The 26,221-nt window shown below is 38.6% G+C and overlaps 1 protein-coding gene across 2 annotated transcripts in view; it reads left to right on the forward strand.

Annotated features, from left to right (window-relative positions):
* The window catches only part of PDXK (pyridoxal kinase), a 47,550-nt gene extending 21,747 nt beyond the window's left edge, over positions 1-25,803 (forward strand). Inside the window, exons 2-11 of one of the 2 annotated variants that reach the window (XM_083820679.1) lie at positions 6-60; positions 7,705-7,809; positions 10,659-10,742; positions 12,607-12,653; positions 14,877-14,962; positions 15,776-15,821; positions 18,503-18,614; positions 19,989-20,125; positions 20,620-20,686; positions 21,443-25,803. In XM_083820679.1, the coding sequence (XP_083676805.1) occupies positions 6-60; positions 7,705-7,809; positions 10,659-10,742; positions 12,607-12,653; positions 14,877-14,962; positions 15,776-15,821; positions 18,503-18,614; positions 19,989-20,125; positions 20,620-20,686; positions 21,443-21,555 (852 nt within the window). In that variant the 3' untranslated portion in view covers positions 21,556-25,803. The remainder of the gene's footprint in view (positions 1-5; positions 61-7,704; positions 7,810-10,658; positions 10,743-12,606; positions 12,654-14,876; positions 14,963-15,775; positions 15,822-18,502; positions 18,615-19,988; positions 20,126-20,619; positions 20,687-21,442) is intronic. The other variant, XM_083820678.1, reaches the window with a different exon arrangement.
* The last annotated feature ends 418 nt before the right edge of the window (positions 25,804-26,221 follow it).

The following is a 26,221-nucleotide window of genomic DNA, read 5'->3' on the forward strand; positions in this document are numbered from 1 at the left end:
TACAGGTTTTGGGATTTGAAGTTGACACTGTGAACTCAGTCCAGTTTTCAAACCATACAGGTAAAATATTTACATGTACCTTAAAGACACCACCGCACCATCACTCAGCTGTACTCAACGTGTGGCTCAGCTTATCACATGACAGTGGAAAGGAGTTCTCTTTCACTCCCATTTTCAGGATATCAAACATAAATGTAATTTTCAAGTCTCTCAGAAGTCTGTGGATTTGGGATTAGAGCATGATATGACATGGTAATGGCCTGTTCTGCTACTTCAGAGTGTGAGTTTCTTTTATTAGGCAGTAATATAATTAGCTCAGACAGTGAGATAACATAACTACGGCCAGCTACACAGCCAGTTCTGTGAACAGGGAAGTCTTCAGTACTGCATTCTGTACTGTATGGCCCTATGATGCTCATAATCACATTACCAACCACAAACATCAGAATAATACTGAGCTAAACAAAACATTCCCACTCTTCGTGCCCATCCAGAAGGTGAGCAATTATCCTTAAATCACATTTTGGAGGGAGGGATGAGGTGTTAATACATTTGGGTGTATTTTTACTTGAGTCCTAAGCCTGAACATGAACAAAATATGATGTACTTGCATCATACTTTAATATGTTTCTTCATACTTTAATATGACTCTTTAATATGCATAGTGCTAGAAAACTTTATTTTTCAAAAGAAAGATGAAATTTCTTTATTTAAAAAAATTTTTCGCCTGTAAAGGAGCTCCAAGTGCCTTGCTATTTTTGAATCAATGAAGGCACATCTACTTTAATGGTGGTGGCAGATTGTTTGAGGGGAGATGTACTCTAGGTAAAATCAAGGAACAAATCTTGACTTCAGTGACTTAGAAAAGAGCAAAGTGGTTTCTGACAAAAAAAAAAAAAAGACAAATACTTAGATAATATCCTAGTCTCTTAGAGGTACAACTGTATTAATCAGCTGCTAAATTTTGGAACAGAGAGGAACAGAGAGCAGATCGGGAAGCCTCTGTTCTCTCTTAGCATGTTCATTTCCAGGCAGCTTTCAAAAGCTTGTAAGATGTTTCTATCATGGAAGGAATTTCATATCAGCAGGGTTTCACCCTGGAAAAAGGAAACAAATACTTCAAAGGTAGGTAGAAAGCCATCTCTTCTTGTTGAGGAAAGGCATGAAAGAAGTAATAATTAAACAAAGACTTGGGGGTTCTTCCTGGCTCAGGCAAAAAGCTATTTATTCTGCTTGCAACCTTTGGCACAGTACAAAGGTTTGATCATGCTTTGAGAGATCTTTTGATCAACCTATTTCATTAATGTATTTAGTTTTGGAGTTTGAGATTTTGTTATTTTGTTTTCTTTTGTTTCATTTTTGATAGCTGGGTAAAACTGTTGTAATCGTCCAGGAATTAAGCATTTTTTTCACCTGAAGTAATAACTAAAAACTGAAAATGGATTAGCACCTGTCATTTGTTGGCTTTCAGTTTTAAGAATAAAACAACTTCATAGGGCATTAAAAGAGCTTTATAGAGCTTATATTGGACCAAAAACTGAATGTGTCTAAAGGTAGGTAAATTACATTACCAGTAGGATGACCAGACAATGAAGATTGTAGAAGGAACAATAAATTAGCAATTTATTTATTTATTTATTTATTTATTTATTTTTAAGAAGGCCTAAATGAACCTCCAAAAACTAAAAATGTCTCTGAGATCACAAGCCTTTAAAATATTTGGAACTTTTAATTTGTCTTCTGGAATTTAGGAGTTATGTTATCAGTTTGGTTTTTTTTCTTTAGTCTTGATTGTCTTAGTAAATGTGGTAAAAAAAAAAAGCAAAACAACAAAGACTGGTGCACAATCTCTTGACTTTGGGAAACAAAGTTTTCAGAAGAAAATCAAAATACAGTAAGTCCTTGGCACTTGTCAAGAGTAAATAAAAGGAGGTTCTATTTAGAAGTTTTGGTTATTTGGATGAAAAAAGAAGGAATGGAAAAGAAAGGAAGGGGATGTATTCTCTTTTATGACATGTCTAGTTTTCTAGCACTCTTTTTCCATGAAATCTTTTCCACCCTTTCTGAAGTCGTAGATTCTAAGCCCAGTTTTGCAAAGCCAAAGGGCTTTGCACGTTCCCTGTGCTAGAGGAACATCCAGTGCTGTCCTCACGGAGACTTTTGTCCAGCCTGAACATTTATTTATGCATGCCTGCACACAAGTCAATGTACGTGCAGCCTGTGCTACTGCTGGGACTAGTGAACAGGATGTGCTGTGTTGGGCTGTGACTTGCGTCTGGAGCAGTGCCACAACACACAGGGATCATGTGCTGGATAAGCTGGGAAGAAAACTGGTGATTTACTTAGGAGAACAACATCTTATGAGAAACTTTGCTGTGGTCATGATTAAAGCTGAAGAGTAAACTTGTGCTTCAAAGTCTAGCTGGGAACGCTGGTTTCTAAAAGAGTGCAACATGCCAGAGGGGGCAAAGGTAGCAAAGTGTGTGACGTGGTGTTTGGACATGGCCTTCTTTCTTTCCTCATCTCCATCTTTAAACTTGGTCATGTCAGCGAAAGATAAAACACAGGGAGAATTCATGACTAACAGGCCTTCTTCAGTGAATCATTATAGCTCTTTTTTTGCCCTGTTTTTAAATGATTAAGATACCTCAGGGCTATTTCTGCTGACTTCTGCTCAGAAAATTCAGCCTTCTTTAGTCTCTGATAATCCTGAAATTCGGAAAATGTGTTTTAAGTCAGCTCCCCTGGGAGAACAGTTTGTCATATTGCTTGGTGAGGAACTTTTACGCTATGATTAGAGTGACTCACCCTTGAATGGCATCGTGCTTCTTGTACAAATAAAAAAAAAAAAGCTGTCATGCAACCTACAGAGATTTTGGGCTTTTTATTCTATTACTGTTTTGTTTGCAAAAGCATCTCATTGCCTAATGTGCAAAAATAAAAATCTAGGTTGTCTTTTTTTGACTCCATCATTGTTTATTTTTGGGGGGTGCATCTTTAATTCTTAAGTGATTTGTATTTTTGTTAATAATAAGCATATTATGTGCTTACTTAGCCATCTAAATCTTACCTTTAAGTTGTTCCAGAACAAATAGCCTGTTCCCACCCCCCTTTTTTTTTTAAAGCAAAACATTTTTGTCTTCCACTTAGTGGGTGTGTAGTGCGTGGTTGGATTGATTGGTAGGTCTGATACATGAGAAATTATAATTATATCTTGTTGATGTGATTCTTCACAGTCTGCCACCCATATGCACTCATTCACGCCTGTGATGTGTGGGACAAAAAGAAAAAAAGCCCCACTTTTGCTTAACAGTGGTAATATTTTCCTCCCACATTGACCAGCTGTAAATAATCCTCTAGTTCTGTCCAGGGGGGAATTAGGTACTCTGTTTCTAGTTCTGTTGAAGCCCTCCTGATAGCTGAAGATTTAAGTAATGTTTTTAGACCAGGTTATCTGCAGAGTTTGCATGTGAATTTTGTGGCACAGCTGAAACCAGATTGCTTGCCCGCCATGTGCCTTAAACACTACATCTTTCTTCCTTTTCCCCATGTAAAATACTGGTTATTGAAGCCCGTCGGAACAGATTTGCAGGGAGCACCACAGGAGAACTCAAACCTCAGAACAGAATGTTTCGCGTTGGAGAACAAAGACATCTTACACGCCTTGCTATACTTAACTGGTTTTATTTGGTTTGGTTTTGTTTTCCTTCTGGTATGCCTAGGATTTTTTTTCTGTTCTTTTTCTCATTGTTTTTGAAAGTAATTAAGAAGCTTATAAATACATTCCAAAGGAAAAAAAAAAAGTACCATTGGAAGAAGGCAAGAAAGAAAAGTATGTAAATGTATCTTGGGTGCAGTGTTAGCTGCCCCTCTTATTTATTCTTTAAGATACAGGTGAAGCAAGACATTTGCTTAGAGACTAATGAATAAGTTTATCATTTTAGAGGGAAGTTTATCATTTTAGAGGCAGGAAGCATCGTATCTTACATGTTTTTCATTCCCTCAGCTGTTTAAAAACAAGCATATAAAATTTAACTGCAATAAAAGGCTATAATACAGATAAGTAGAAGGGGTAGACAGATGTTTAATGGTTTATGTTCAACTATGTGTTTAAAATTTTTATGTGTTTAAAATTTGTTTAATGTGTTTAAAATTTTTTATATGTTTAAAATTTTTATTAATCCAGAAAACTAATGCAGTCAGCTCAAGCCAGATGCAGTTTTGCCAAGTGCAGTTTTGGAGAGCTGTATCGTGACTGGCAGCATTCTCTCTGCTCTCTTATTCTGGCACTGAGTAGAATTATTTAGTGGTTTTGTAACTGAAGGAAGTAGGACCCATCTTTCTTCCTTTGTGGAAGATACAAGCCAAAATCTGACCTTAACATCCCGGATAAAAGATTAATAGATTGATCCAGCTGCTAAACCTAACCACCTGCGTAGTTTCCAAATGCGATGCAGTTGTTTTGCCAAGTACAAACTTGAAACTCATCCTAAAGTTTTTTTGGCTGTGGTTTTTGTATAACGTGTGCAGGTAGCCAGATACTGTGAGACCTTGAACTTTTGTGTTAAGTGCCACTCTGCTCCTATTACAGAGCAGGGGTTATAGCAAGTGGGCAGTTAAACAGAAGATTTACAATTTTCTCTTGCTGTTTGCCAAATATGCATATTTAGTGGTGCAATCATAGGGATTACTAAGCTGAATTTCCTTAAGGTCTTGCAAGGCTTGCAGTGCAATTCTGGGCCTTCAGATGTGCTCCTCACTAGCCAAGCCCTCATGTCCAGCCAAGAAGGACAGTGATTCCTCATTATCATCCTTACTTCCAACCACTCTGGTGGTTTTCCCTAAAGCCATTGGGCTTTAAGATGTTGAAGCTTGCTGCTGGCATTCCCTGCTAAGTCTCTTTGGGTTCAGGGCAATGCAGTGTATTTTTGACCTCACAGTATCTGTCTGGGTTTTTGCCAGACCTTACCCAGGCCTTTCCTCTTTCAGAGCAGTCCCTCTCCCTCTTTCTGGGACCCCAAGGTGTCCATTCTTCTGTCACTGAAAGCGTTTTTAAACATGAGTAGCTGGCATTTTCTTCTGCCCCTCTGCAGAAGCTTTTTGGCTCTAGGTTCTACCAGGAGAGTAAGATCAGGGTCACGGACCCTACCAGGGTCATGGGATTTCGCCCTTATTCATCATGTTATATGAAGATTCCCCGGGGAAAGGGCTTAGAGTGGTTTCCACGTCACTGTCAATTTTGATTTTCGTTTCTCTCTTCTCAAACATAATTCAGCTCCCAGTGAAATCCCAGTTCCCTGCAGATCCAGTGAAGGCATTGTCTTTTTTCTTCTGTCTGAGGAGCTGGGGCTTCCCCGAGTTCTCCTGTAGGGCGTTTTTTCCTCCAGCTGTTGTGTGATTGCATTTTAGATTGTATTGCACTTGTTACCAGATTGAAAAAGGACCTTTAGGTACCCTTGGAAGCCACTGCTAGAGACAATTCTCATTGTTCAGACAATCTCCCTGCCCCTTTTAGGTAATTTCCCAGTTCCTGAGCTAAGCAGGCTGCTACCTGACATTTTGTTTCCATACTTGATTTCTTTCCCTCAGTGGATTATCAGTGTGACATGGACCCTGCACACTGACTATTTAAGGTAGCTTGACATAGGAAGAGTAACTTACAGTTAAATAGTGAATGGACAGGGTTGCTTTGTAGGAACGGCTTCCAAGAGTATCACAATTGTCTGCATTTGCAGCGATTTGTGTGGCTGTATGTGTGTACTCTAAGATGAATGGCAGCACTTTTGCTGGCTGACCTCGGTTCTGGGTGAAAACCGCTCTCTCCTCATGTGGCCAATGAGTTTCCATGTTTGTGGAAACAAGCTAAACTTTACTGATGAATTATGGGCACAGTGGAGTACAAAGGACCGTGTCATGCCCCTGTATGGACTGGATTTTGAGTGCTAAGAGAGGTTTAGATTCAGCGAAGAGGAGAGGGCAGGTTATTTCTCTCTAAAGCCATGATGTGGCAGTACAAACGGTTGCCTAAGCAAGCCAAGTGCTTGAGTCATCTGTAGTCAAGGGTTCCTTGTATGCTTGGAGCTAGAGGCATGCCTATGTGGGCATGCCTATGTGTAAGACGTTGCTGCTTTGAATATCACTGTATTCTGGAGCGGAACTGCTGTCTGCGTGTGGGAATCCACTTTCTCCCTTTCTTCACAAAGACTTTTTAAAAAAGCATTTGCTAAGGAGAGAATCCGAGTGGCTGATGTGAGTCAGTCCCTTCACCAGCTGGCAGAGAGTCATGTTTTAGGGACTAGGTCTTTGTGAGATGAGGAGAGCAAAATGATCCATCTGCTCACCCTGCTGTGGGTGTATTTGCATTTGTAAGAACGAAAACTGAAAAATGTGTTTATCCTAGGCTCTAGGCACCTTTTGGCAGTTACTCTAATGACACAGTTTAGAGTGATAATCAAAGCCAGGAGTTTTTATCACAGAATTTTCTAACTCCAAACGCAGAAATTAAAACAAAATACCATCGTCTCCTCACAGGGTGGTGTGAAAGAAGATACTAGTGTAACGTTTCACTTTTTGTAATCCAGGTTAATAAAAAGATGAACTTTTTAACAAACCCTGAATTTATGAAGGTTGGAAGATTTAAATTTTGGGTACCTCATCTAATGTCCTGGAGGAAATGCCATTTATATATATATATATACAAGGGAGTGATGGCTGCCATCTAGATAGGCAGGCTTTGATGAAAAGGTGAAAGGTGCATTTACATTTTTCAATAAATGTTTAGCATCTGACAGTGAAATTTATTTATTTATTTATTTGTTTATTAACAATTTTGCTGTCCTGGAGCTTGGTCAGTTGTTTGCTGAAGTCATTTCAGCTTTTCCCTATAACTTTGCTTTCCACCCACTTCTCAGCCAAAAATACTTGCTTATAATTCCTAGAGATCCTTCAAGGATAATGTATGGATATTATTTGTCTGTTTTGTAGTGTCTTTCTGATATTTGTTTGCCTCTTCCAGCATTCTCAGCATTAAAATTGTCCTATTTTTGGAAGGCACTCTGTCAGATGAAATTGTACAGTTAGAGAACTTCTCATGATGCTATTCTGCTGTGGTCACTCTATTAGGTATACGCAGGTGCCAGTGAAAGCCATGTCAGGTGTCAAAGTGCTGCATACCTGTGTTCAGATAGACCCCACAAGCCCATACCTACAAACCTGTTTTCTTCTGAGTGAAACCTGGGCTCTGCATAGTCCAGAGTTTATGGCTGATAATTAAATGTGGCATCCTGCTGTCAATCTTTTTTTTTCTGTAATAATGTAACATAACAAAAATAGATTTTACTGGCAGCCTCACCTCGGTGAAGTCTCAAACATGTTCGTCCCCTTCCCAACAGGAAAGGAAAAGTTGTAAAGGCTACATGTGAAAACTTGCAAGAGCTTATGTGTACTCTGCTTGAAGTGCTGATAAATGGACGATGTGAAACTCCAGAGTAATGATACCAGTTCCTTTGGGAGACAGAGATGCTAAGAAGAAGTTGAGGATGGAACTGTTCTGCCAACAGCAGCTTTCATTCAGCAGTAGTGCGTTACAGAAGAGAAAGTTAGAAATGCCTCCTGATGCATATGATGTTCCTCCATATGTTTGATCTCTGTGATCCTAATTAGAAAACCTGGCTCTTGAAAAATTATCTGGCTTTTGTTTTGCAGGTTATGCACACTGGAAGGGTCAGGTGTTAAATTCAGATGAACTTCATGAACTGTATGAAGGACTTAAGCTGAACAAGGTCAACCAGTATGATTATGTACTCACAGGTAAGAAGAGCTTGTTTCTTTGGAGTTCACATGAAAAGTAAAATGAGCGTAGAGATATATAAACCATATTCCTCCATATCCCAAACCAAGCAATTACATGTTTCCTCCTTAGATTTGTCCTGCGATTTCAATTGCATATTATAGACCTGACTGCTCATGTTATTTAGTTTGAAACAGCCAGTGTTCTCCAGCCAGAAGGTTGTAATTGGGTGGGTAAATTGATCCTCTGGTATAGTTTACAGACTTGTACAGGCCAGTCTTGTACAGACTTAGTTAATGTTTTGGGAGTGACTACAGAAAAAAAGGGTAAGGAATGTCAGAGTATTATTTTTAAAATCATTCTGAAGACATGGGTTTAACCCTTTCACCTAAATTTGCATTAGTAGCACTCTGTGGTATAATAGAATGAGTTATATGCAGTTGTCTGTCCTTGTTTCTTCTACTTGATCTTCAAGGGATTGTGCTTTGGATACAGAGCAAAGCATAAGGAGGGGTGGATTTTGTTTTTCTCTCTGTCATGAATTTTTGATTTGCTCTCATTGCTACGTAGCTCCTCTTACCTTCCCCAAGTGCATACAGTTCTGGAGGACATAATGACTTTACGCACTCCTAGGTGGAAAGTGTTATATATATAGGCAAAGAAAGCTTCTTGTAGAACGTTGTATAGAATGGGGAGATTATATCAGTAGTTCCTATTACAAACTGCTTCTCATCCAATTCCTGCTTCTTTGGTGTAGATTAATTATGGGGTTTCACCTCAGTGAGAGCTATGCATCTGGTTTAGATTACAGTATCTTTTTTTTTTATTGCAGTGAATTGTCACTTTTTAAAGGTAAACAGAAATAAATTGCCAGGTTTAATTAATTTCACAGATTCCACACGTAGGAAAGCGCTCTCCTTATACAAAAGGAAAACTGGAGAGTTTAACTGGATGGATTATAACCCCAAAGCAGTCATTCTGGCTTGAAGGGTATGGCATGACTGAAAAGTTATTTTCCCTTCTGTTTCAGGGAATCTTTCCAAAGTAAAGGAGACTAAATAAGAAAATAGATTGAGCTAAGGTTAAGAAATTAATTTCAGCATAAACGGGTTCTTTGTAATTGCAAACTGAAAGAACATCCTTTGTTTCCTTGAAAGATGTCACACAGAGGACATTTCCAGGAAAAGCTCACTGTATTGTAGGAGTTTTCAGGAGATGTTACTATACAGCATTGGTAAATAATGCTTGAATATTCTTTTTGCTGAAATGTTCCTTCTTTATTCTACTTTCAACTCTTAGAAGAGTCCCCAGCTCCTTTCCTATTAGCATCTTAAACTGCCAAAACAGATGTAAGAGATTAAAAACAGTAGAAAGAAAAATTGAAATCTTTTGAAAATTTTGAAGACAAAAAATATTTAAATGCCTTATAAAATATGACTTGTGGGTATAGATGTATAGATGGGTCAGTATTTTGTTCTGGTTTCTTTAAAAAACTTGCTCAGTGTAGCTGGTATAGACAAAGTATAGACACAGAGAAGTGTAGAGAAAGAGAAGGAATGGGTGGAAATGACATTCATTTCTTATGATCTAATAACACCCTCTGTATTCTTGCATTGAGTTATGGCTGAACTTGAAAATCAGCTTTCTTCATTCAGGGCCAAAAGACAGCTTTTTCTCTTCAAACCGGAACAGTTATTCACCATGTTGCACAGCCATACTTTGCTACCGCCAGTGACCTGGATATAATTAATCAAACACTTAAATTAATTTGTCAGCAGTTAGGATTTGACTATAATTGCATGTCTAATTACTGTAGGTATCTTGGCTGAAATGGAAATGATTATCTTTAGGGTGATTATATAAAATGACACTTCATTAACTTTTGTGACTGTCATTTAATTGTAGGTCTTCATATATTTGTTTCATTTACAGTAGAGCATTTGAGGTGCCAGATAAACTCTAGTTCTCTGTAATGCTTTTGAAGTACCTCTATCAATAATGTTACTCATAATATGGCTTTATAGGTTTTTAAGCCAGTCTGTTGTGACAGGTCATTTAAAACAAAAATCTTTGCTTGTCTTTTTTCAATGATAATCAGCATTTAATGGAAATAAGACAAAGCATTTTGGCCCAAAAGCTTGGAATCTTTTTCCATTTGTCCTCAACATGTAAGAATTGAACAATTTTATGACTGAAAAGAAATCTCCAAAATGTATTCTTAAATATATTAGTAGAATGGGCACTTCTAAGCTGAAGGGTTGAAGAAGCTACCTTGCTGGAATAATACTATTAAATGAACTAGAGTAAATGAAAATGCACTTATTAATTAATGTGTTATAAATAAAATTAATACATAAAATAAATACAATAAGTAAATATATAAATAAAAATATATTAAAGAAATTGATGATTAAAACTAGAATGTTGTAGTGCTAACATTGTATTTAGGGCCTTGAGATGTAAAAATAACATATTTCCAGCTTATCTCACTGCTAAGCCTAAGATTGGGAATTTTATTAGCATATTGGCCATTGCTCTGAAATGTTCAAGACTAATTTTCCTTGCATTAATGTGATGGAAACACATCCTGACTATTTTGTATATATATTCAAACATTTTGAAGTTGTATGAACACTTCATGTATAATGTACTTAGCAAATGGATTTTTAAAGTTGTATTTGTAGTGGAGACTGTCTTGACTTTTCTTTCACCTATTATTCCTGAATAAAATACTAAAATGCCTTTCTTTTCATATGCATGGATCCAAAGAATGAGAAGTATGCAAAATTTCTATGCTAAATAAATAAATAGACACACCAGCAAAACATTATTGGAAAATTAACTTTAAAGGTGTCTTTTTTTCACAAAGGTTATACAAGGGACACATCATTTCTTGCAATGGTGGTGGATATTGTCCAGGAGTTGAAGCAACAGAATTCAAACCTAGTGTATGGTAAGGACGTGAATTGTAATTCTTTCTGCTCCGTTGTTGTATGTCCCCATCATTTTCATGTTTTAGGATGAAAGTGTTGTTCTGATGCTACCCAGCATTTCACAATCATTTTGTGCTCAGATCTGTCTGGGACCAGCTGAGACACCAGTGAAGTTTCATTTCAACATTGCTTAAGTGTTGAGGGAGTTGGATTTTATCTTTCTGATACTACGCATTTCAGTATATGTCTTGCATTATGCCATCCAAAAGAGAGCGTGCGTTAAGGAGTGATTGTATCAAAGGAAGTCTTGTAAAATCCCAGCTGGCTGCTGCTGTTTGTAGTTTTGAGGCATAGGCTGGAAGTGCTGATAGCTGAAGCCTCTTCGTGATTTCCAAGTCAGTCAAAAGCGGGATAGACTCACCCATCCAGCCTTGCCATGTTTTCTTCTTCACCCCAGATGAACAGTCCCAATGTGCCTTGTAAGTTTAATAATTTAAAGAGATTTTTAATTCTGGTTACTGGTGCTAAGATTACCCAGGAGTGCTCAAAGAGCAAAGATTCCCCTCTTTTCATTTTGGACTCTCTGAGTGTTTCAGGACTTTTGAATACAATTGGTGTAGGCTTAAATTGAGCAAGAGTTCAGAGTAACACAGCAAAGTCAGTGGGGATTTACTGGGATAAAGAGCTGTGAATCAGAGTTTGAGCTTGGCATCTTCAGGTTCAATAAACCCTGTGGTCAGGAATCTAGAACGGTTCACAGGATTTACAAGGTGCATGCTGCATAGTGTGATAGTGGACTTGGAATTAATAAAGCACAGTTCTCATTTTGAAAAATGTAGCAGAGATATCACCAGGAGCTTGATTTTTATAGCTTTTTAGCCTGTAGTAAAGCTGTTGTATTGGCAGGGTCTCCACAGTCTTGTACTAGCAAGTGAAAACTAAAAACTGTATTGGAGTGTGAACAGAAAGAAATATCTAACTGTATAGAACAGGAAGGAAGTAGTCAGATAATGGGAACATGACTAAGCTTCTAAGATCCTTCATATTTAATAAACAGATCATAATGTAAGGAAAATACTTTTAAAATGTAAAACAAATATCTCTCTTGTTGCTCATAGAAACTTCCTTAAGTACCAATTGGACATTGATTTGATATGTTGGGATTTGTATTTCTTTTTTATCTTGCTGAAAGCTCTTGTAACACAGTGAACAGTATTCTTTTTCAAGTAGAAGCCTAGGTTGTTTCCGTTCTTGCTTTGAAACTCAGGGCACTTAGTCTACATTGTTAATATTGCAGATGATTCAGAACCTGTGCCAAATGTGTGTCAATACTACATCAAGTATGACTTTATGTACTTTGGCCTGGATTTTCTTCTTGTTTCATTTTAATACACGTACTTTTTATGTGTACAACACAACATTTTGCATGTATATATTTACACTAAAGTAAAAATAGGTCTCTTTTCACAAATATTAGCTTCTTCCGTGTTTCTTTCCCACCACAGTTGTATTACTACACCAGAGTTTTGGACTGGGGAGTGAAGGTGAGGGCTCTGTGCATTTTCCATAACAGAAGCCTCTTCTGTCCCAGTGATCAGACCCTCTCATCCTCATCGCTTTCAGATGTAACAACATGGAAGCAGGTAGCAGAGGGTGACTACAGCCCTCTGATACCTGTTTAAGATTTCTTTTACACCTGCCTTACTCTTTCAGCCACCAATTAAAAGATGTTGGTTAAGTATGCTGCAAGAACTGTGTGAGTGTATGAGCTATCAAGGGACAATGCTGTAACATAGCTGCTACTGCTACTTAAAACTTTTACCCCCCACCAAGGCCTCTATGACTGCCCCCCATCTCTAAAGCTAGATTTGTTCTCTGTTACAGTATGCGATCCAGTGATGGGTGACAAGTGGAATGGAGAAGGCTCCATGGTTAGTACTTAGTTGTTTAGATTCTTTGTATAGCGATTTTTTGTTATATAAATGTGTAAGTGTAAAGATTTATTAATTTTTAAACACAAAGACTAAGCTACTTTACCTCGGTGTGGCTTTGGATCCCAGCATCAACTACATTTGTTCCTGTTTATCATTAGTTTATCATCTGGGGAGAATAATAGTTGTATACCCCTAGGATTTATTTTTAACTCTCTCTGCTGAGAGAACAGGTAGAGTACGGACCCTGTCCACAGGAAAATATCCACCTCTTCCCCTTCATTTTTCACTGGAGTTCTCTCATTTTCTGTGAAGATAGCAGTTTTGGCAGGTAGCCTTGCTCACATTGTCAGCGATCACACAAATTGACCTACCACTTGAACCTAAATGAAGATGACTTATTTCATGTGAGATCCAGCAGCTGTTAGGCATTGGGCTGTGGTAGTGACAGAAAGGTCGTGTGTGCCAGTTCCAGACTGCATACTGACAAAGAGACATTTGTTTTTAATCAACACTAGCAGATAGTTGCAGTGAAAGTGCAATGTGGGAAGAGATCAGCAATAATGATATTTTATATTTTCTTCTGCCTAAGATAGTCATGCACTGTGAATTCCTCTTTGTCCTTGTACCTTTTTACAGTTTACCTGCTCATAAAAAATCACATGGCATAGCACTTAGTAATAAATTTGCCATTGCTTTTGTGGTCTTATTCTTTCATTTTATGACTATTGCAATATTTATTGTCTTTAGCTTTTTCTAACAAGGCAGAGATCTAGTAGCTGTAGAGTCACCTTGCAAAGCCTTGGCTCTGGGGAGAAGTCATAACTATGGAGCTTCCCATGTCTTTTGGGTGGAAGACAAGATAGGTGGAAAAAGAGGAGAAAATTCAACATGCAACCCACCAGCTCATTCCTGCCATAAAAAGTAATAAAATTATTATTTAAAATGGTTTGATTTAGATGTGATCTAGTCTTGAACTTCTGTCTAAAGGCAGGGTCCCTGGGACATCATCATGTCACCATAAAAACATGAGCGAGCTGAGTAGCAATATGATGCATGTTCCAGTAGCACCTGATGGTCAACACCATGATAAGGTTGTATCTGTCACTGATATAACTGGAATGGGAGATAGTAGCACATGGGAACATGTATAAATACACCCTGCCTTACACATCATATGAGCCTAACATAAAAATTAAAACATAGATGAAAAGAAGGATTAATGCTGGTTTAGAAAACGGGGTGCTGATGAAGAGTATCAGCCACTTGTAAACTATGAACTTTAATAAAGGTTTTGTTAAATAGAGTTACAATAAGACATAAGAAGGTGAAGTGAGTCCTGCAATTTAACTCAAACTCCTAGCTGAACTCCAGTACATGCCAGAACAGCTGATGCTTTTCAACTTTCTTCCTAGTTTGAAGAGCATACAGACTGGTAGGCTCCTGCTACATCTTAGTGTATGTCACCTGCTTAGACAACAAGTCTCCCTTTGCTAATGGGCTGTATTTAGCTGAAGAAGATGTGATAGAGATGGACCAGGAAAGCAGAAGGGGGAGTGTTGGCCCTCATTACTGGATGAGCTGAGTCTGCAGTCAGCAAAGTATGCGATGGTTTGTTAGACTTGTGTACAACACAAGCAAATGTTTTTAATGTACTTATCTAACTACTTTATAAATTAAGTTGTACCATGCAAGTGGAATCTGATTCCCATTCTGGCATATTAATGTACAGCATACCCCAGAAATATTGCACTGAAAGGAGGGGATAAAATAACACATAGCATGAATGTTACTTGTTCCTCAAGTCCCACAAGTGTGACACAATCAATGTGGGTGCACACTCAGGCAGCAAAGGACTTTTGTTCCATTGGTACAACAACAAAGTAGTTTAGTTTGGAGGTAAGGACATGAAAAAGAGTTCCTGTGTTCGGACACTTTATTTCCTCGTGCTGCTCTGTCATCTTGGTAAGAGGGAACCCAAAAGCTCTTCATCTAGACACCACTTTCTTTAAATGCTACCAGTTTAGGCCTGCTTAGTGATGCTTCCCATCGCTGTCAGTGACAAAAGGGCTGTTGGCAGCACTGTCACCAGCTGGAGGATGCACAGCCTCTTTAATTCCTGCTGGATATCAGTACACTGGTAGCTTTATGTTGACTGGAGAGTGTTACTCCCACATCTGATATGGCTGCTGATGACATTTGATGCCATCTTTTCTTCCATAGTATGTGCCCAAAGACCTCCTCCCAGTCTACAGGGACAAAGTTGTACCTGTTGCTGATATAATTACTCCTAACCAGTTCGAGGCTGAGTAAGTACTTAATTTCCCTTTATAACAAAATAAACTCAAGGATAAAAACAGGGCAGACTGATATCTGTTGTTTCATTTTTCTCAGTACAGTGCTGTATGTATGTATATGTTGGATTTTGTTTTTTAGCTGTTGTTTTAAAGTAGTGCTTTTCAGCGAACCTCCCATTGTTCCATACTGAAAGCAGAAAAGAAACTGGGAGTTACTTGAGGAACAGAATTCTCTTGTTTTTTCCAGTCTCTCATTTTCATGATTATTTCTTACTGTCTCCAGAGACCTGTATCTAGGGCAGGCTGAAAAAGTACTTCATTTCCTTCTCCTGTTCTTACCCATTCCTGAGAAAATTTGTATTGTATGTCAGAATATCAAATCTGAAATAGTTTGACTCAAAAGCCCCAAAATTGTATTTAGAAATACCACCATGGTGATATCTCCTAGGAGTTTAAACCTGCATGCCCCATGCCCACCCTGTCTGCATAGCTGTGACTCTTTTTAGTCAGGAGATAATCTGTTATGATATATTACAGACTCTCCGCCTAAAGGGAGGGAGCAGCTACATGGGAGATGGAGAGAAGACACTTGTGAGGCAACTTTTGGGTATAGGAGATGGGTTAGGACTGATACAAGCCTGCTTCAGAAGCACTGTGTATCTGTGCACATAACTTTGAAAAGCGGTCTGGTACAGCAGACTCTGTAACCACCAGATTGTTTAAGCCTCTATTATGCAGTCCAAGCTTTCATCCTTTCAAAGAGTAAACAAAGCTGCTGTTGCCTGGAGAACATGTGCTCTTTCAAGATTTGTGTTTCATTTTCAGGTTACTTACTGGCAGGAAGATTCACACAGAAAAAGACGCTTTAGAGGTAAGTAGGTAAGGGATAGATTGCGTAAGATCTCGTTCTGTAATTCTACCTGCAATGTCTATCATTTGTCTTTAACCTTGAAATCGCTTTAGCCTCTATCCTTGCTATCCGTCTGTCATTAAAGCTTGTGCTCTCAGTGTGCAAAGCACTTTCTGTTCTTGCGTCAGACTTCTGAAGAAACTTCCTGAAAGAACTACAAATAAAGGCACGTAGTGGTAATGAACAGATCACTGTGAGTTTGTTTTCTGCAGTGAAGAAGGCAAGCAGCAGCACACCTGACAAATAACCACACTGTCAGCAGTGTGGAAATGCAGTGGTTGGGGTGAAAAACCCCAAATAACCCAGGGCATTAGAAACCCACATAAGTCGCTCCCTCTGCTGTCCACATCCTAGTCATGCAGCAGCAGTGCTGAGTGTTAGGACCGCTATTTCTTACTCCCATTGAGACAGTTTGCAAGGAAGAGATCTTACTAGGAAACTCTTAGGCAAATTGACTGAATACACTCTGAATCTCTTCCTGGCAGTGTTTGCTGGTGTTTCGTTTCTTTTTCTTAAACTGACTCAAAGGCCGCGTGACCTGGGTTGCAAAAGTAGTGAATAGATGAGAAACTTGAATGGGAGTGATGGCCTTCAGGTCCTTCCTGGTGAAAGGTGGACACATCCAGAGTGCTGACAGCTGCTGTCATCATCCTACAAGGATGACAGATGGCCTGTCTGCAAGTGTGCTGCATGGAGGTGTAAGGATTCACCCTTTTATGCAAACTGCAGAACTGTAAAAAGCTGCAGGGCTTGGTGATGAAGGATGAAATAGAAATATGATTTTATTGGTTTATTAAAAAGAACTGAGCTCTTTGTTTTGCTAACTAGCCAAGTGCTTTCATAATGGACTGATGTTATTTCTTCCAGTTTGATTTTGAACTTCAGAGAATACAAAATCTTTAAACAAACAGCAGCTGCATTGGCACCCTGGAGAGTAACTGGGCTCTGTCAGCCCTGGTGTTTATTGTTTTTTTTCCTTCAGCAATATCGTGCAACATCAGTGGATTACCATCTCTTCACAGCAGAAAGCAGTTCCAAAGATCTGAGCTCTTTTAATTTCTCCCTTCCACACCAGTTTTACATTACTCCACTGTGCTGGGAGAGGGCTATGAACTGTACTTCACGCTACAAACTGCTACCTGTAACTCTGTTCTTCTATTCTTGTCCTTGCTGATGGAACCACAGTCTTGAAAACAACACTGTTACCTGAGCATCTCTTAGTTTTAGGTTTGCAAATTACAGCTGCTTGAGTGGGATGTTATAAACAATTTTAGGTGTTAGTTATCTGCCAGTCTCTTCGACTCCTGTGTGCTAGCTCTTCTTTATGATGTTGTTTTTTTTTTTAAATCCCCTGTAAGAAGGTGGAATTATTGTTAGGAATAGAAACATTTTAAAACAGTTGCATGCAGGATATTGTATCTTAATGTGTTTGTCTCTTCAGCTGCATATCATAGGTAGGTCTGTCCTTCCAAGTAATAATCCATACTGCAGTTTGTCCCCTTTGGAGGTGGTAGGAATTCTGCCATCTGTTTCCGTGGTGATAAGCATTCATTGATTTCTTCAGCAAAACTAGTGATGACAATAAAGTCTTCTAACATCTAGTTAAATATGACCTACTTTTGGTGTAGAAGGGGCTGAGTCCTACAACTAGAAATACCAGTGACTAGGTCCTTGGTGAACTGTGGATGAGAAGTGAAATTGAGTTTAATGTTACTTCACAGGTTGATTATGTCAGCATATGCTGGTGGACTTGCTGCTTCTTTAAAACCCAATCAACATCTATGCAAAGAGATCTGACAGCTGAAGAAACTTAGAGGCTGAGACTAGAAAAAAAGTAATAGAGAATTAAAAAACAGCAGATACAAGTCCTTATCATTCAGCTGTTCATGAGTCATAGCTAGCCTGAGAGGATTTTTAGTTAAATTCTTCCGGAAGAATTAATATTTTATCAGTGTTTTATGCTAAACTCATTACTGAAGACATTCTTTCTTCTGTGAAATGAAAATCACTTTTGTAGCAACCAATTGTGATGTCAGAACTAAGGCATTAATGATTTTAAGTGATGAACACGTGGAGGAAATATATCTGCAAAGGTACATGACGGTGTACATTTTGGGTTTGAAACAATGAGAAGCAAAGATTAAGACAGACACTTGTGCCTTTGATTTAGCTCTTTAATTCTTTGTTTTTGCTAACTGTTAAAGTCTTAGCTAAAAAAAAAAATCATGGCTTGGATTTATTGGCTTTCTAGCAACTGTTTAAAGATGGCAGTTTGAGTGCATGTATCTGTATATTTGTTCTCTTCTTTTGATACTACTTTTGATACATGAAAACGTGATGCAGACAAAAATTTTGGTCAGATCTGAAACAGTGTGTTCTTTTCAGAGGAGCATCCAAAGATAATACAAACAGATTCTTGAGTATTTTAACAAGTGTGTGCATTTAAATATGAATGTTTTGATTCCTCTATTTCAAACTACCCCCCCTAATTCAAGTGAGTTCTTTGAGTAGAAACTGTTCTTTCTCTTTACAAAAGATACCAAAATAAGGTGCTTGAGAAAAATCCTTAGTACTCTGAATGATGCAAAGTTTAATCAACACACACTGCAGTCACTGATTCCTTCCTTTTTGCACATGGGAAGGTAATGGATATGCTCCATGGCATGGGACCAGAGACTGTGGTGATCACAAGCTCAGATCTACAGGCACCTCTAGGAAATGACTACCTGATTGCCCTGGGAAGCCACAGAAAATGTAAGTTGCAAACTGCTTCATTAAAATATACTTTTTTTTTTTTAAACGAATTTTCTTCTTTATGAAGAAGTGGTTTCATCAGATCCATATGTAGTGCATGGAAGGAGCTTAATTCCCTAAGTGAAATTCTTCTACAGTAACATCAGAGAGCAGTAAGAATGGGGTTTCTCCAAGAGGGAATACAGGCTGGGAGCTGGGGGTGACCATAGCATATCTGAATAAAGTGAGAATGGGGTGGTGATGGCAACACAGGTCCCATTGACAGTCCAGTGATCATTGAAGAGAGATGAAACAGGTCAGTTCAGAGATTAATCCGTGAAATCTAATCAGTAAGTCAGGACAGCAGGACTGGATGCTGGTACACCTACAACCTAGCTCAGGAGAGGATGCTAGTGCCCATGCCTGAGTTTCTGTGCAGCTCCTGGACCAGTGGGCAGAGGGTGCATGGGTGTATGTCCTAGGTGAGATTGATCAGGGCTGCTAAAGCCCCTAATAGTGTTCCTGACAAGTAGTAGTGGTATAAAACAGAACTTGTGGATGGTTTAGTAGCTTTTATGAAAAATTACACTGTCCTGTTAATAGGTTATTCTGCTCTGATGCATTGGTTGTAAAATGCCCTTCTACTTCTTCTTTCCATCCCCTTCTGTATCATCACAAAGATTCACTGTGTGTTTGGAGTCTCACAGGATTTTATTTTTTTTTACATGCAAAGGGCATAGTTATGTGGGATAATCTTGTTTTCATAATCGTTCTTCTTTTTTGATAATTGTTCATCTATGTGTTATCAATCTGGGCATCACATTCTGGACTGCTGAGACCAAAAAAAAAAAAAAGACAACTCTCGTTATGTCATCCAGACTCCACAAAGAACCACTTGGTGTTTCTTAGCACTTGGTACATGCTGGGTCATTCCAGTGGTGATTCCAGTATGGCACGTGGATCAGATACTCTCTGCTGCAGTGTATAGCTGCTCTCGTGACTCCATAAAACCCCGAAGTTCTCTCTAGATTCTGGTTGGGTATGCCCCACCTAGGATTCAGCAGTCTCCATAAATATGTGGTTTCCTGAGCAAGCTGCTGCTGCAGTCTAAATGAACTGCTCTTAGTCTTTCTTAGTCTTTCATGAAAGTGTCAGCCATCTGTTCCCACCTAAGTGAAGTATGTACAGTATATAAATTGTAAATGCTGTCCCAACTCAGCAAATTTTTGGAAGGTTGCGCATCTAAATAGAATTGATACAAGTTTTCAATGCTCCTTAGCATCTTTACATTCCAAATAACACAGGAATTCAAATCTGATTATCATTTTAAAATCACGGTAAATGCTATCATATTAGTTGCTGGGTCTGTTACTTAACTGTCTAACTGTGTTGTAGCTAATGCAGATGGTACCAAGATGACGCAAAGAATTCGAGTGGAATCTCCTAAAGTGGATGCTGTCTTTGTTGGAACAGGAGACTTGTTTGCTGCTATGCTTTTGGCCTGGACACATAAGCATCCAAACAATTTGAAGGTATGGGAGAGTTTTTTCATTTGTCTCCAAGTTTAGACTGCCTCTTTTTATTATTTTTAATCTATTACATTATTTAAAACAAAAACAGAATTTTTATTTTCCTACAAGATTTTATCTTGTACAACTTCAGATGATTACATTTCAGTTATATAATTTTGCTAAATAAGATGTTCAGAGAGAGAAAGAGAGACTGCATGTACATTAGTAAATATCTTTTTATCCTCACTTAATAAACACTGAAAACTATTTACCCTATCCCATTTCTTTCCCTTATGCACACAGAGTCCTTGATATGGGTGTATGATTTCTAATACCTGTTTTGGGAGAATTAAGAGAATCTAAACCCACTTTTCCAAACTCTTCTTTACATAGTTGTCACCCTGTTTGTGTCTTGCCAGTTGTGTTTGCCTGAATATTATTATTTCAAAAGCACTGCTATTAAACTGAGCAGCTGAAATTTTACTACAACCTGGATATATTATGTTAATGTGCAGGTGGCATGTGAAAAGACTGTGTCAGCCATGCAACATGTTCTGCAAAGGACCATTAAGAGTGCAAAAGGTAATTTATTCAAACTTTGATCCCTTGTTCTGTTTGGATTTGCATCAGAAGAAACATTTATAGAGCTTTCCGAGTTTCCTGACTCAGAAAGGTATCCTTCAGTGTGGAAACACTCAGAGGATTTAGAGAATGTACAGGAGAGCTAGGTAGTGTTGTCAGTACGCATTTTTATTGTGTCCTCCAACCCTGTTTTTGACAACACCAGACTGAAGATGTCACTGTTCAGCTTACACTGGGACTACAGTTACGCTGATGGTGCTTAGCTGCTTTGCAAAGCAGTGGTGGAACAACTTGAGGAAACACTGAGTTTCACGTGCAAAGGAGATCCTGCTTTAAGTATAGCTCGCTCACATTCCCTTTTAGTGCATGTGCTTAACATTGAGAAGGGATTATCAACTAGTAATAGTCTGTTTGATGTATTGGCCATGCGAAGAATGATTTTTTTCAAATTCTCCCACCTTTGAGTTCCCATGTTTGTCAACTTTTAAGGAGATCCAGATGGAAATTGTGGGTTTCCAAAGCATGTCTTTGTCTCTTTGTAATTGACAGCAGAGATGTGTTCCTCTCCTGGAGAGAGGTGCTGCAGAGCAGGGGTGCTGAGAAATTACAGTGCTGATCTTCTACTTTGGAAGTCTTTAGCAGGGATAGTAAGGGGGTTTGGGGTGGAGAAGAAAAAATATAATGGGGTATCAGACAATGCAACTTGTTAATTTTTATACTGCTGTTTATACTGACATTCTGATGTCATCTTTTTAGCACAAGCTGGAGAAGGAAACAAACCAAACTCAGCCCATCTGGAACTGAGAATGGTCCAAAGCAAAAAGGACATAGAAAACCCAGAGATCATAGTGAAAGCTACTGTGTTATAAAGGCTGTATGTCTCCAATAACGCACAATGTATTGATGTCCTCATCTCTTTCCTGTAAATTGTAATATTTGCCTTAGATCTGTGACAGAAACCTGACTTTCATGAAATAGCGCCCAGCATAGGCAGATATCCACTCTCAAACATATGTGCTGGCCTTGCTCAGTTTTAAAAACAAAAACAAAACAGAGTTAGTATGCATTGACACATATTACCAGGTATCAAAATGGCTGTCAAATTCACTTAGTCTGTGTAATTACCCAGGGCAAGAGAGTACAATGTTCCTGCCTTGCCAAAGACTTCAGATGTGAATTTGCTAACAGAACGCTTGACTAACTGGAGAATATATTTCAAGACAGCATTTAGTGCCAATGGAGCTGGCTACATGCTCCCTTTTCCTGGAGAGATCTGGTTACCTACTCTGGTGTTCAGTATCTCAGCTGCTACGAAACTAAGCAGGGTTAAAACTACACACAAATTTCTGGTTGTGTGTAGGAGTACTTTGGAGATGTTTGGCATTTAAGTACTCTGAAGTGACCTTGAGGTGTCATTCATGTTACTGATAACTGCTCCTGTTTCTTGTCTTATGAACAGTTGCACGGTTTCAGTTTTTGCAGGTACTGGCTGCTAATTTCTAATGTCCACAGGTGCCCCCCTGATATTCTTCCAAAAATCTGAAACATATTCATTAATAAAAGAGTATCTTTTTTTCAGTAGCACTGATTAGAAGTTTGTAGTTCTACCTCCAAGGCCAGGCTTGATGTTTTGTTTGTTTTTTAACTAAGGACAATTGTTCTTTAAGGACAAAAGCGAAAGCAGCTCCTACTCTGAAAGATGACTACCCTAGTTTGTTCTTCATGGGTGGATGGATGTATTTACAAACTGTGTAGGGCACTTCCACTTAGCAATAGTGAGCACTATAGGCGGGCTTATCAATGAAGCAACGTGATAACAGTAATAGGTATGGCTTAGTAAGTTGCATATTCAGGGAAGCATAAAATATTTTTTCCCAAATTCAGAGAAACGCACAAAGTTTGTTTTTAATGTAATTCTCTGCAACCTGCTTTGATGAGAGATCACAGAAATGTTATTGTTTGTCTACCAAAATTTTTTTCATTTCAAAATTCTGCTTCATTAGCCTTCAAAATGGGATTCTTAACTAATCTCAGTATCTTGTATGTCTCAGCCACATCTTATGCCAGTAGGGCAGACGCACTGACAAATACTGACCACTTGTACTTCCTGTTGATTTCTGTATGGGACTGAAGTTTTAGCTTCTCCAAAGAGGAACTCTAGTGTGTTGTTATATCAGAATTCTGCTGATGAGCTTTATTTGTCTTAGATGGCATGGACAGATATTGCATAGACAGAAACCGCATTTTGGCTTGCAGTTACACGAAGCAATTTTTCGTTAGAGAAAAGGTCAGCTCTGAGTTTTTCTTGATGACCTGAGTAGGCTCAGGAAACTCACTCTTGGGTCTCTCCTGGATACCTTTCCTGCCTCTTCCTCATTATACCTGCCTAATGGATAGTGTCACTTGCATAGAGTGGGAGTCCCCAGTAGAGCTGGTTTGAAGATTGTTTTTGACACTGCAGACTTCACTTATCCCACCATCTTGTGGATTTTTTGCCATTGTAACAAAGTTAATTGGCTTCACCTAGTAGAAGAGTGTTTTATCCTTAAAGTTGTTTTTAGCTCAGCAGATTTTTTAATAGAGTAAGATTTTGTAATCAATGCACTTCTGAAATCCCTTGTTTTTGGTATCTCTGAAGCAAATGAAATTTAAGAGATGAACAAATTTTGCAGCAAATATAAGAGGCAAAGCTCAAGCTTTCACTCTCAACAGCTAATACTTTTATTTCCTCTCATGAGTTTGAAGTTAAAAATGAAAAAAAAAAGACTTGAGAATTTTAAGGAAAAAGAAAAAGACCTACAAAACATGACTCTACTGCCACAGCTTAGAGTGACCACTGCCATGAAATAACTTCCTAGCAATAATAATTTTGGTGATGTGAACAGTCACTAAAATTAGCAGTCAGTAACAGAGATGAGCTCATGGCAGATACCCACCATGTGAAAAGACATGAACTATCAGTGTGTCTACATCTTATGGGAAAGAGTAAAGAAGAGGGAACCAGACTCTTCTCAGTGATGCCTGATGGAAAGATGGGAGGCAGTGGGCACAAGCTGAAATACAGGAAATTTCGCTTAAACATTTAAAAATAAATCACTGTGAGGGTGAGAGCACACTGGAACAGGTTTCCCAGAGAGGCTGTGGAGTCACCATCCTCAGAGATATTCAAATATCAAGATTCTTGAATTCTTCACGTCAGAGGATCAACAGGAGAAAGAAGATCAAAATTGGCCTTTTAATTATTTTTTTTAGCAGCATTAACTATGCACTGTCAAAATTTGCTGTCAAAGAAACCTTACCTGCTGTAAGTCTGTACTACAGAAAAGCCCTTTTAGTAAGTGTGAGACAGCACAATTGTTTCTGGCACTAAAAAAAAATAGACTTTCACAAGGGAATTGCAAGAAAGACAGGGCTGCTTTTCTCTGAAGTAAAAAGCTTGAAATTTAGGAAACACAAAGTTACCTTACAAAGAAGGTTTTCTCTGTTAACCATAATCAGCCTTGATCTTGCCATAAAAGAGAAAGTGGAGTGTTTGCTGGAGCAGCTTATATGCGCCAGCTGTGATCTCTCCCTACGTCTTCAAAGAAAGAAGGATCACTCCAGTAATTCACACCTTTCTGTGACATAGCCATACTGTACAAAGGATGGATAAAGGAAGGGGAGCTTCAGAAAAAAAGATAACAATACTCACGTGCTCAATTCGCAAAAATTCCTATTTTGCACTAGCTGGATTCTGTAGCAGTTGGCTGCTCGCTGCTTCTGCTTAAGTCCCTGGGAGTTGTTCATGTGGCATCTGTTTTAAACTCCCACTGACCTGATCTAAATTAGGTCAGGTTTATGTATTCAGTGAAGAATTGTGCTTAACATCTCTTGCCTGGAACAAGCATCAAAAAATACCTGTAAATATATTCTGTAGCTGACATTTTGTAGTCACAACAGGCTTTTTTAAATGTCAAGGTATATATATGTAATACTGAGATGCGTTTTTATTGGTTCAGAGTTATACAGCACTTTTTCATAATGCTTGCAGAACAAAATTCAAAGACTCAGAACAGTCATGTCCAACCTTCATTCCCACCTCTCCTCCTGCAGGTAATATCTGTAGAGTATGAACAGCTACTGCCCGGTGCAGCTATAAAGTGTATCAGTATTAGACAGCTGCCCACTATTTATATAAGGCCTTGGAGGAGACTCATCAGGGTTGTCTGATCCACTTGCAGATCCTTAGGTAAAGAAAAATGGTTAGTCTAAATGAGTTTAGGTCCCAACTGATTACAGAAGAAAAAGCACTTTAGCACAGAGAGTGGAGTCAATAACTTATAAAGAAGCTTCCATGACTGTCCTAACAGCACGAAGAGTGTTTGTCACCCACCAGTCCAAGGCCTCTCACTCAGCCTTGAGACTGGTGTGGTTGGGGAATGCCTACTTCACTGCTGTCTGTACTCCCAGGTGTACGTGTGGAGGACACGTGTACATATCAAGTTAGCTGTCAAGTACACGTCTGACACTAAAGTGTGTGTCCTCATGGGAGTGGTGAATGGCTTGTGTTTGCATCCAGTTGGCTTCCCCACTGTTCCTTCTCTCCACTTACTGTGATTTGTGTTGGATCCTTTTTTCTGGGGCGAACTGTTCTGTGTATGTGGTCAGCCATTTTGATTACTGCAAGTGCACTCGCTTGTGGAGCCATTGTGCAGGAAAGACCAAAACTTGTTTACAAATAATCTACTCTATTCTGGGCCCGGATACAGTCTACATGATTTAAATTCCCTTTTACCTCTTTGGGAGACACATGCATAAAGATGTCCTAGAATCAACGCTATTCACACTGGGTATAAACATTTTAGAAATCTGCAGTATGAAATTGTTAACTTTAATGTTTGTTTGCTGATTTATATTGAAAAATCTATAATCAATGTGCTGTACAAAAGAGTCAGAGGACCAAGGTTTCCAGCTACTCATACTGCCTTTTGGAGTATCTTACTGTATCTTGTTTGGATGGTGTTAATTTGTTGTCTGAGACTGTTATGGTGATTGTATTGATATATTTTATTTTAAACTATGTGGCAAAGAAGATTGTAATAAAAGCATCTACATTTAATATACTGTGCACACACAAATTGTTAGGTCCTATTTTTGAATATGTTAATCATTTCAGAATTAAACAAATCAAGAACAGTTTGATAGTCTTGCCGAGTAAGTGGATGTAATTAAGGTTCAGTTAGCTATACCCTAGTACAGAGAATGGATATTTAATGAAAGAAGGTACATTTGTGCTCAGTAGTCACCTCGTTTTAAGGAAGTAGGTCTGTAGAAGAGAATAACATCCTTGTCTTAGATTTTCTTTTAAGAAGTTTCATGGGAAAACAACTGCTGACAGTCTGGACCACAGCTCTTGTATGCTTTGTACTTGCCTGTGCAGGACCTTTCTGTGACATGCTCTTTATTCTTGCAAAGCACGTGAGAAGAGGGGCATTAAATAAGGATCACAGTTTGTTTCCAGGTCTGTTTCTTGTGCAGAATTTAGCTGCACACCCC

This window comes from Anser anser, assembly GCF_964211835.1.
Source record: "Anser anser genome assembly, chromosome: 1".
Taxonomy (NCBI): Eukaryota; Metazoa; Chordata; class Aves; order Anseriformes; family Anatidae; genus Anser; species Anser anser.